The 12618-nt window shown below is 45.9% G+C and overlaps 1 protein-coding gene and 1 pseudogene across 1 annotated transcript; both read right to left on the bottom strand.

Annotated features, from left to right (window-relative positions):
* Positions 1-4556: 4556 nt before the first annotated feature.
* On the bottom strand, positions 4557-7544 carry LOC101779213 (annotated as a pseudogene).
* A 261-nt stretch (positions 7545-7805) lies between these two features.
* LOC101763506 (acyl-[acyl-carrier-protein] desaturase 6, chloroplastic) lies at positions 7806-9350 on the bottom strand. The gene is made up of 2 exons (XM_004983319.2): positions 9122-9350; positions 7806-8987 (listed from the first exon to the last, which is right to left on the bottom strand). Exons 1-2 carry the CDS (start codon positions 9256-9258, stop codon positions 7853-7855), a joined length of 1272 nt encoding a protein of 423 aa, XP_004983376.1. The 5' UTR covers positions 9259-9350; the 3' UTR covers positions 7806-7852.
* Positions 9351-12618: the final 3268 nt, after the last annotated feature.

Raw genomic sequence — 12618 nt, 5'->3', positions numbered from 1 at the left:
TGGGGTCGAAGGGGGTCGAACCCGTTCCAACCCCTCCGACCACCAAACCAAACACACCCCAAGATGCAACATGGGTTTGGGTCGAACTCACGTGACCAATGTTGTTGTTTAATACTATGTAGGTTGTAGTTTTTCTATGTACTTAGATATAGTGTATGTTTAAACACATAATAATATCTATGAATGTAGAAAAAGACAAAACGACCTATAATTTGGAAGGATGGAGTAGAGATTTAGTTTGCACAAATAATCATTAGATTCAAGATTTCAAGTACAAGTGCAAAGCTTAATAAATGGACATCAAGGACCCGTGATGTTACTTTGTGTTAAAAGTTGGAACGTAGAACAAACGTTGTTAACCAGTGTTTTTATTTTGGTGATAAGTTCATGTAGTTTCATGAAATAGCTGTCGAAAATATAGTTTCGTGGTAATTTAGATCAAATAGTGTAGCTCTCAGAGACTTCAGTCAAGGAAATATTGTAGATGGAGACGGCAAAGAGTAACTATGGCTCGAAAAAAAGCGATGAACCTTCTCGGCAGTACTGCTGATATGTAGATCTAAATCTACGTGTAAGTGACTCAGGTAAGTACCTCAAAGGATTTGTTTTAAAAAAAGTAGATGCGGCAATGAACTGCTGGAATCCCGTATGCTAATGGGCAAAAATCTCTAAAAAAAAATCCTTATACCTCCCTTAATTTTACATGGCTAAATACTTATCAACGCGAGTATGCTAATGGGCAAAAATCTCTACCCATCACATAAAGTGGATGCGGGTACACGTGCGTACTACCTGCACCCACACACAGCCTTCTATTATGTTTGTGTCAAAAATATATAATATGTGATGAACTCTAAAGTTGTAGTACTTTTTTATTGGTGGGTGATGGCTATTAATCGGTGAGGAAATCTCACTTGTCTTTCCTTTATTTACTAATATTTGTTAATCTCTGCTTTTTATCATGTAATACATTCACGATTCCTGTTGTTTTTTGTTGGGTATGTCATCGGATATGGGTTACTTTTTGGGTAAAAAAATCCAGAGTGGTACAGGTTATTGGTAAGTTAATGTACTCGTGTGCGGGGTATAGGTATCGTAGTGGTAGAGTACTTTGGCCCCGTTTGTTTCCACTTATAAGTGGTTTATCACCGATTCTCGCTTATGTGGTAAGCCGCTTCAGAGATTTAAACTATGAAAAGTGAAAAGTGAGAAGCGAGAAAATCTTCGCTTAAATTATAATCAAAGCGTGCCTAGAAGAAGCGTATCCAAACACGACCTTTGTATCTAACAGGTGTGTGTATAGGGTGGTAGTACCTAGCGAGTATCTAACCGTTGCCATTTCAAAGCCATACACTTCCTATGACTTCGAGGATAGAAGATACATAGAGGTCTAGATGGATGGGAGGATAATGGTGTAGGATTAGGTTCCTATGCACTTTGTATCACTTTGAGTCAACTCTAGCTAAGATTTAAACTAACAAAGGGTCTGTTTGGTTCTTTAGTCCAAAGTTTAGTCCCTGTCACATTGAATGTTTAGACACCCCTCAACCAGTCGTCGGCGTCCAAAGGGTTGTGAGAGTTGTCGAACGTGGGTGGTCGGAGCTTATTGAAACCTTCAACCTTCCTCTTTAGTGACTCAACTGGGGGGTTTCTGCGGGGTCCTCCAGGGGTTTCTTGGTATTTCTGGAACAAGCGTTGGCCATAGTCTGCATCAGCTGAGTCTGGACAGCCATCACCTCTGCAAGGTTGGGTGGTGGTAGCGGTGCCTACTGATTCTCCTCTCCTCCAGCGTTCTCGTTGTGCTCTTGCTCCCTCTGGTCCTCTTGGTGAACATCCTCTTCTTTGTCAGCTTGGTCCCCACGGCCGCCTCTCCCTAGGGTATGGTCTCCTCACGCATCGCGACGACCTCCATGACGTCCACTTCGGGGTGCCCGGCCTCCGCGGCGACCACGACCTCTGCTGGGGTTAGGCTCCTCCTCGTTGGCTACTTCCTCGAAACGGTGTAGCAACCGTCCCGACCTCCTTAATCCTGATATCTGTTCCAAATGAGATCGCGATCAGCAAGTTTCTTTAAAGGTTAGATAGGAATTACTTATTTAATTAAGGAGTAACTAGCTAAACACGCAAACAATTTCACCCAAACAACAAGAAGCATAAGAACCACATAAACCATGAACTTCAAATTACTCATGCAATGGCACTATTGGCCTGTTTGTTTCACCTTTTCTAAGTAGCGATTCTCTAAAAATCTAGCTACCCTGAAAAAAACTGCTGTCCACAGAATCTGTTGGTAAGAGAAGCAGAGTGTTTGGCAACCCGTTTTTTTTTGTTATGGACGAGGAGCTCGATGGCGGGATGGTGCTCGGCAGCCAGCGGCGCTAACGGGTTAAATCCTCGAAAAGAGGGGCCATGGCCGGCACCAATAGGAGTGGAGGGGCCAGGAGGGGCCGGCGGCGGGGCCACGCCAGCACCAGCGGCATGCGCCGGCACTCTGCCGCGCTACCACCGGCGGCATGCGCAGGTCAACGTGTGGGAGAAGGAGGCTGGCAGCGGGGCGCGGAGGGGCCGGCGACGGCACGCGGACCGGCTGGGAGGGGCCGCCGGTGGGGTGGGGAGGGACCAGCAGGTGTGGAGGGGTTGGCGGCAGCGAGCGGACCGGCCGGGCGCGGAGGGGCTGGCGGCGGCGCACGGACCAGCCGGGAGGGGCCGACGGTGGGGTGCGGAGGGGCCGGCGGCATCGACCGGGAGGGACGAGTGGGAAGGTGTGGAGGGATGAGCGGGTGCTAGAATTGGCAGGATTTTCACGCAAGCAGCACCTTGGGCCAATTCTCAAGTCACGTTGTAATTCCGCTCGGGAAAAAATCTGATTCTTGTGGAATCGAACGAGAATTGTGGCGTTTGGGGGGTTGTTCGTTTTTTTTCCACTAGAATCCGGCCCAGAATTGGAAACAAACACGCCCTATACAAAAGGGGTGTATCTTGAGGTCTACTCCAGAAACCTTCAAGATTACATGAGGATCAACATCATACTACTACATCGAGAATCATGGATGGTGGTAGTCTCTACTGCTACTACATCATGATGAGCCTAGCTCAGTCCTATCACTACTCATAACGGTGGTCAACTTAGTCAGAGTACTCAAAGTCGTCATCGTTGTCTATGTTTCTAGGGTGGTAGTCCGGGGTAGGTGCGTAGAACGGACCTAACTCGTCATCTGAGATGCTGGGCAACTCAAGTAGGGCACCTCCGTAAAGCTGAGTGAGAGTAGATAGTGTCTTGGTCATCTCCTCAGTAGTGATTCTAGCGGGTGGTAGCAGCACCTGTGTGTACAGTCTGGACAGGGGTAGCTCAAGGCTCTCGCGGAGCCAACGGTAGGGTGTGTTAACCAACCTCTCACGGAGCTGCGTTGCGCACCTTGCGCATGGCTCTCCTAGCACCAGTTTGGTGTGCCTCTATCACAAACATCTCGAAAGCGTGTACCACGACCTTGTCAAACTCTGGCACCTTGGGGTCGGTGGGTACAATTAGCTTCAGCTCTATGGCCACATCGTCCACGACTCCCCTCATGCGGCCCTTGTAGTGTACTCTCCCACTGCAGGGTCCTGCTCTTTCCAGTTATTCATTGAGTAGAGCGCAAAAGCCTCCGACGTACACCCCGCTTCTGGCGAATGGGTACCACTCCTCGATCGCCATCGGCAAAACGTTATTAAGGTTGTTAGTAAGTCAGATAAGTTAGAGAAATCAAGGTAATAGTAATATTCAATCAAGGAGTTGTATAGTAAACAAGGAGTATATATACTCAGTTCAAAGGATAATTTGGCTTCCTAAACTAACGTCCATTACTAGGGATCGTCCTATAGTCAAGTATGGCTCTGATACTAGCTGAAACAACCCAAATTTCCATTTCTGAGAATCTAAGCCTACACACCTCCGTGATAGTTCCAAGAAGGCTATCACGTGCGAATCCCGATCTCAGATAGTACAAATCCATACCAACACAGAAATGTATAGTAGAAACAAAGTAATAATAGCATATGTATCTGTTACATCACTTTGGTACTGAATTATTGCCTATGTTTTAGTGTATACTCCATCCAACAAAAACTGTTCCTTTAGAAAATTTTAGACAAGATAGTAGCAATGCTAAAAATCCAAAGTACCCCTAATAACTCTTCTTAATCGGATGAATTACCGAGTAGAATTAATTATGCATGCACGCTTGCAGTAATTGTCGGATCTATTAGCCTTCCTTACTTAGCGAGTCTGGCTCGGGCATCGATGGTGGGAGTAAATGATCGTTAACTAGGCTAGAAAGGATTATGAGGATCTTTATTGGATGGTCTGAAAGTTATATGAACGGTCTTTGTGGGACAAATTTTGAAGGCTAAACGAACAGTCTTTGTGGGACGGAGGGAGTATGCCTAATAAACTCTACTACTTGGTAATTTTGCAATTCTTTTTTCAATTTTGCATGTTATCTTAGCAAACATTTCTTAATTAAGTTAATGATGAATTTAATGCACAATAAACTACATATTCTGACTTGGGGTTGTATTCAATCCCTCACCAGGTTCTGGCTTTTTAGGAGCATCGGCAACAGCAGGGACACCGCAGTGGAGATGGTGATATCTTCAGGGGTCTGAGGGACATGTATGATGTACCTTTGCAAATTCACCATCCAAGTCCCTATGTGTTGCCGGGCAATCTGAGATGTTGGGTTGTGCTACATATCCACCCTCAACCTCCTTGTGCTCCTGCTTAGCTGCTATTTTCTCCTTAGCCTTTGCACCAACATCGTTGACCGCACTGGTCACCTTGCTAAAGGAACCGCTTACCTATGCTGCCCCAGTGAGGACGTATCTGTTCTTCATGATGGCTGATACAGCAGTTGAGGCGCTCTGTTCAGAAGCTGCTAGTGCTGACTTTGAGGACGTATCTGTTCTTCATGATGGCTGATACAGCAGTTGAGACGCTCTGTTTAGAAGCCGCCAGTGCTGACTTTGTCTTCTCTGACACTTGGTACTTCTGATGTTGTTGACATCGATTTTTCACCAGAATCAACCGCTACAAATAAGGTTCTGATAGCCGATGAAGGAGAGAAAAGGTTTGCTGATGAAGCCGTGTTGACCAGGACTAACCGTGGTTGGCTAGGGTTGAGGGAGTTTTTCACCAGAGTCAACTGCTGTAGATAAGGTTCTAACAGCCGATGAAGGAGAGAGAAAAGGATTGCTGATCAAGCCGCGTTGACAAAGACTAACCGCGGTTGGCCAGGATTCCAGAAGTCAATAGAAGAACAGATGGGCCTAGTTCAAAACAAAATCGACTCCACCGAATAAAGAAAAACGTGGAGATTTATCTCTAGTAGTTTTTAAAAATAGTTGTAATAGTTCATGTCGTATTTGACTAGGATTTTAGCTTGCTCCAGGGTATAAATATAAACCCATGAGCCTTGTAATCAATAATCATCAATCAATCAATACAACCTTTCAGCATCACGCCACCAAAAACCCTAGGAGTAGGAGTAGAGTAGATTCGGCGAGTTCCTTCTAGCACGTATGGCTGCATCGGCTTCGATCTCAGGCAAGCTTGTAAGTACCGTCACCTGGTCATTACGACCTCTATGAGAACTTTCAAGTTAAGTCTTATATTCTGATATTCAGTTGTGTGGCTAGTTATCGAGTTATCTTAGATTGCAAGTAGAACTTTCTAGGTCTTGTCCAATATTCTGCTTATCTTCGACGTTGCTCACAGTTATCGAGTTGCTTGATTTTATTAAGTTGTATTGTATCGATCTCTTAGTTTAATCAAGCGCTCATAGTTATCGAATGGCTTAGATCTGGCTAGGTAATTCTCATTGGCTCCCTTGCCCTGTTTTAAACGTTCACAGTTATCAGATCGTACTGGCTAGTAGATCTCGCATGCTTTTATCACTTTACATATGCTAGGTCCGATAGATCTTTACTCATGCCCCTCGTATTGCTACCCATCAGGCCTTTAACATCAGCACGCTACTGTTGAGAGCCGATGCTTCGGTTGGGTCTTATCCGTTTCTCACGGAAGTGTGATGACGTCATTGAGCCGATAGGAGCGCGTACGAGATCTTGCTACAGCAAGCTTGTCTAGTTAAGTTAATAGGCCAAAGTTAATGCCCTGTCACCGTGTTATCTTGTCTAAGTTCAATTACACGGTCATGACATTGATTAGGTTTTATTGGCTTAATTAGCTTGTAAGCGGTAGGCAAGAGGTCCTTATTTGCTATGCTCTAATATTTTAGATTAATGGATTAATGTCAATGCCATCTCGTTCGTGTTACCTTGTCTAAGTTCAATTACACTTATCAAGATATTGACTAAGATCTGTTAATCCATCTAATGTGAGCATGGTTGACAAGGGCTCCCTTTATAGTTGTTGTGTTACAATGCTTTATCTTAATCCGTCGACTCATATAGCCAATGACACATACCATTATTGTTTTACTTATTTACACCACATATTTATATTGAATATTTATTTATTATGGTGATTATTCCAAGAATGCCTACCCATAACTTTGAAAGGTTTCGCCGCCGATCAGGTCAGGAATTTAATGTTTACCTTGTCAATTTTCAGGTCAAATTGACTGGCACGCCTTGTACCACTCACGAGTCGATTTGGAGCTTGCACTAGAGTTAAGCAGATCTCCCAGATCCTCCGTGTTGTTCAACGTAAAAGTAAGTCCAGATTTTACGTCAACAGATCCATTTCCTTCACTTCGTCATTGAAGCACCAACACTAATCTTCTCACTTAAACCGATTCTCTTGTCGAAGGAAGATACTCTAGCAGTAGCAGTTAATGTGAGCTGATGCACCCCTACCAAGGATAAATCCCTTCGCCAGCATGATCCCAACAATGTCCTCGGCCTTTATAACGGCAGAAGATTTTGTCTTTGGGCTGGGGTGAAAAGCTATGATAAGAAATTGCACAACGACTAGTGCAGACGCAGTAAATAGCACGGCTCTACTCAGACCTCTAGAGCAGCTAAAACAGAGGCTGCTAATTCATATTCAGTAGCGGGCGTGACAACGACAGCCATATCAACTATTTGTGCCCCCCTGCGGCAGCAATAAAGTACACATTAGAATATGCTAGAATTTTTCTGGTATATATTTGAATTTGTTTTTCTCATTGCCATCCCAAGACATCTTGATTTTCAAACTTGAGGTAAGTGGCCTGGTGACCGTAGACTCATTGTTGAAAAATCAGTTGGAACACTAAAAGGCAACATTCAATGAGCAAACAAAGATGATCACTTGAAACAATCAATGAAAGAGCAAGTGCAAATATTTTTTGGTTGGGACTTTAGAATAGAATCGCAACAAATATTAACGTAGATGTTGCTTATATGGAGCCGATCGGGTCATCATGGATCATCATTTGGGCAATGCAAGGTGCCACTAATAACAGCTTGGCGTACTATTTTTCATGTGGGTAACGCTGATGAAGTGGAGGCCTACGAGTGCAGAGAACGAAGGGCTACTCCTTGCTGCTGAATGGACGCCACATCACGGTATCCTGGAGACAGATTGTGCGACAATTTTCCAATATCTGACCATGCCAAAGTCACAACGATTTCAAGAGTTTGCCAAGAAGATTTCAAGGATTATTGCGTTCGCTCATGTAAATTAAAGAAGAGAGCAGAATATGGTTGCCGATGAGCTTGCTAGCCTTGCCAAACGTTTGTATCAGACTCACAGTGCTGTATGGCAAGGTAGATTTCCGTCCTGTGTTTAACAGTGGTTGAGCACGATGCAAGAACTCAACGACTCTCTAATAAAGCTGTCTTTATTCGCCAACAAACAACATATACAGGATCAGGGTAGAATGACACTGATGGTCCTATCAAAGATCCAGTTGATGGGGATGGGTGTAGGCTTGTTTTTCGCCTTGACTGCTCTCTCCAAGACCACCTCTTCCATCCTCTTGATCTTGCTCGGCAGCGCACACAGGTAGTCACGCGCGTGCCTCCCCTCGCCGGAGAGCCCTGCGGCGAGCTCCTCCACGCCCCACTGCCGTATCAAGTGCTCCAGGATACCGCGGTAGTCGGAAATCGTGTACGTGCCGGCCTGCTGCGCGATGGCGATGAAACGATCGTAGAAATTGCGGCCGCTATGGCGGCCGTCGTTGATGAAGGCAGTCGGCATGTCGATCCGGTGGCGCATCAAGTACGCCATGGCGCGCACGGCGGCGTCGGGGTCGGCCTCGAAGAGCTTCCCCATGATGCGAGTGTAGGCCACCTCGTGCCGCTTCTCGTCGGCGGCGATGGTGCCGCAGATCCGCGAGAGCGTGGCGTCCCCGGCGCCGCGCGCGCCGACGAGGCGCGCCGTGTTGCCGTGCGCGATGGCCGTGGCGCGCTCCTGGAAGGTGACGTAGACGAAGCCGTGGAACGGGCTAGTCACCGGCCCCGGGAAGCTCATCCCGTCGTGGATGAGGCGCTGCACGGTTCGCTCCACCTCGCGCATGTCGAAGCGGCCGGAGAGGTGCATGTAGCGGTTAAGCACGTCGCCGTGGCGGTTCTCCTCAGCCGACCATCCGCGGATCCAGCGGGCCCACGCCGTGGCGTCGGCGCCCGTGGCGTCACGCACGACCTCGAGGCGGTTCAGGCCGCTCGGGTACGTGGGCAGCGCCTCCTCCGTGACCATGTTGGCCACGAGGCACACCAGGAGCTCGTCCGGCACCCCGGCCGCCCCCACGCGGAGGTCGAGGCACGCCGCGTGGAAGCCGTCGCTGCCCAGAGCCGCCGGGTCCGGCAGCATGTCCGACGGCTGCCAGGACTCCTCCACGGGCTTGAGTAGAGGCAGCACGTGCTCCTCCACCCACGGCTCCATCTCTCTCAGCACCTCCAGCCTCTCCGGCACCAGGTAGCTCGCGCATTCGTCTTCGTCCTTCTTGTCCTGCCGGCGTCCGGCCCCGGCCACAGTCTCTGCCCTCGCCGCAGCCGTACTACTCCTGCACGACGGCACTCTCAGCATACACAATTACGTACGTCGTCAATAATCAGACACCACACAACTCGTCTAAATTAATCTCACACTCCATGAAATCAAGCACAGTGCTACAGCGAGATGTACATGTGCACGTACCAGCTGCTGCGGTTGATCTCAAGGACGCCATTGCCAGCAGTTGTACGTGGGTTGCAGTAGCACCATGCACCAGCAGGAGGATTTGGCTTACACGACGGGTACCCAAACCTGAATAAGCAGGTTGCTGCCAACGCCATGACGCTGAAAGCTGCTGGCTGCCAGCAGAGATCGCTCGAGTTCAACACCACTACCAGATCGACGCTCTGCGAATGTTGATGAGTGTTGTTGCTGCTGGCTCACTGGCTGCACCAGGCCGTCGCAGCGTTCTTATAGTCGGATTCGGAGCTACCGTCTACCGAGTAGTTGTTTGGTGGGAGAGTGGACGGCAGGCACGAGTTATTCCGTTTCGGGGCAGTGGCCCGTGCATGCCGCTTGTCCACGTATCGAGCTGGCACATGAATAGTCCTCGTTGTCCTTCCGTATGAGAAGAGATTTCAACACATCCATGGTGGTCTCCGTTGGCCAATGAATGCAAGTACTGTGTTCTCGATAGATTTAGTGAGTAAACAGAGACCACCATTAATCCATCACCCACTTTGCTGTCTTCTTGTTTTTGGTTGTCCCGTGCGCTTTAGAGCCTGTTTGGATACACACTCATAAACTTTAGGACACTCATAAAGTTTAGAGCTAGAAATTGGTAGTCCTAGAAGTGGGCTGTTTGGATGGAATCCTAATCTTTAGGATGTTAGAGGGAAAATGACTTTTGTACCCCTAATTACTCCTGTAACTCCTGCTCTGTTTCTAGCGCTGCCCTTGCTGTAGTTATGGCGCGAGTGCTGCTTCTGGCACGAGCACCAGTTGTGGCGCGTAAGTGCTGCCTCTGCCGCTGAAGTGCTAGCTGCCGTTCTTTTTTTTTTGCCGGCCCTTTGCTGCCGCCTTTCAAACAGAAGTTTTTTTGCAATGTCCAATAAATAGTAAGCACAATCCATCGTCAATGCCATTACAACTCAAAAAATGCAAAACCTCTATGATCTACTGAACAAAGCATTAGCTATATTATCACGAAATTCGTTCATATTTTGGTCTCCGTCTGACTCTTCGGTATTTCCCTCCTGTCCTTCAAAGCTTGATTCTTCGGCCAAAGGAACAAAATTTTCATCATGATCACACATATGAAAGGCCCTATCCGTATTATTGTTCTCCCTAATGAAATCGTGAAGTGCCATACATGCTACTATTATTTTGCTTTGCTTTTCTATTGAAAAACTTGGAATTCCCAATAAAATCCTCCATTTCATCTTCAAAACTCCGAACGACCTCTCAATAACATTTCTAAGTGATGAATGTGCGTAATTAAACGTCTCTTTCATACCTTTCAGATTTGGACCACTATGGAACTCTGGAAGGTGGTACTTCGTACCTTTGTATGGTGCAAGATACCCCGGATGGTTAGATATCCAGAGTCTACTAGATAAAACTTTCCTACAAATGTACAGACAATATGGTTAGCAATATTGCCATATAAATGATTTTCACAACATGTTGTGAGTAAAGTTCTACCTGGAGGAGGGTGTGGATACTTGTCAGCAAATTTATTTATGGCATCAGTGAATACTCTCATATCATGAACTGATCCAGGCCATCCACTAACAACAAATGTGAATCTCATGTCGAAGTCACAAATGGCAAGCACGTTCTGTGTAGGATATCCATGTCTCCCCATATGTTGAACCACCTTATTATTTGGCACCACAATTGGTACATGAGTCCCATCTATAGCTCCTATGCAATTGTTGAAATATGGAGCATACCTAGGATTTCTCAACCTCTGGTGAATTGTTGTAAACTGAGGGTCCTTTGGCCTAATTATATCTACTGCTAGCTTAATAACACATGACAAAACAACATCGAATGTGCGGCTTATTGTTTCCAATGACCTTACAAACCGATCCACAACTTGTCTTAGTGATTGGGGCGTACCATTTATCCATAGGAACATAGCTAAATCCTCCATCGTTGACATTCTTCTAGTTGTCCTCAAACCATAAGACTCAACCAACAGGTCATGAAGTTGATGAAATAAAGTGCAAGACATCCTAAACATGTTGTAGCATGAAGTTGCATTTGATAGTGTCTCTTGCACCCATTGTATGCCCGGTACAGTGGGTACCCTAGGTGGCCCTTTGTTGAAGTAAGTGTCATAGTACATACCAAGCATTATTGAGGGCTCCATAATCTCTCGATTCCTCTTTCGACGTATGATTTCCATCTCCATAAACTTGCACGCCATATTTATAAATTCATCATCAGAATCTCCTTTTTCACCATCATCCTAATTGACCATTACAAAAAAATCAGTCATGCATTAGTCAAACAACTCCATAAGAGGCACATTATTATTCAAACAGCCACATGTTCAAACAGCTACAAAGACAAACATCCACAAATTCAAACAGCCACATATTGAAACAGCCACATATTCAAATAATCACATGTTCAAACAGCCACATATTCAAACAGCCACATGTTCAAACAGCCACAAATTCTTGTTCTACCAGCCACAATAACATGTTCACAAACCAACAATTGAAGGTTCAAATAGCCACATAAGTTTACTAATAAATTGTAGACTAAATTCTAGTCTAAGTTCTCCTTCTTGCACCATCTTTTCAAAAAAGCCATCCTAGCCTCTGAATCAGGAAGGTTGCAGAAAAATTCCCTGTTGTATTGATCCTTGCATATGTCCCAACATGCAAACATTTCAGCACTGTCCTTGCTTGCACCACAATCTAGTGCTAACTGTTGGCATCTCCTAACTTCATCTGCCACTACATTGGTGGTCATCTTCTGCCTTTTATCTTCTGTGAATTTAACAATTGATGCACCAACACTCCTGAAAATACTATAAGTCACATCATCCTTCTCTGATTGCCTGTTGAAGTAATTAGTCACTGCATTGATCATTGGGCTTCTTGATTCCTTGGGAGGGCTAGTAGCAGTTGACTTTGTGCTTGCATTGGACCTCTTCCTGGTGTTTGAGCTCTTTGGGCTGTCATAGAAAGAGGCATGCTGAGCATCACAGTCCTCTCCACCAACTGAAGGGTCTCCAATATCATCATCTTCACCATCTTCTTCTTCCTCCTCCTCAACTTCTGGAATGTATGCTGTGCTTCTATCAACTGCAGTTTCATGAAACATTTCTTCTAACTGATCTAAGTACTCTGGAGCACCATGCTGCAACTTCCTCAAATCAGGACGTTTCTGCAAGTGAGATGTCATTCTAAGTCAGGAGCACTACATCTTGGAAATTAAAGGGTTAGTTGAAAATTTATCTCTCACCTCTGTGTGTATATACCACCACCAACTTGGAGCTAGCACTATCCCATCTGAATTTCTACCTAGACCTGATTCCTTCTGTAGGCTTTTTCAAAAGGTATATACCTTTTTCAATTGATCTCTTCTATTCCTAAACTGAGAGAGGTCATGCTTCAAACCAGTAGCCATGTAGTACTTGTCCTGAATTATCTTCAACCCTCTAGTGGACATGTTGCCTTTGG

This window comes from Setaria italica, chromosome IX (assembly GCF_000263155.2).
Source record: "Setaria italica strain Yugu1 chromosome IX, Setaria_italica_v2.0, whole genome shotgun sequence".
NCBI lineage: Eukaryota > Viridiplantae > Streptophyta > Magnoliopsida > Poales > Poaceae > Setaria > Setaria italica.
Note: the sequence above shows the minus strand (reverse complement) of the source record. Positions and strands in the feature narration are given on the sequence as shown.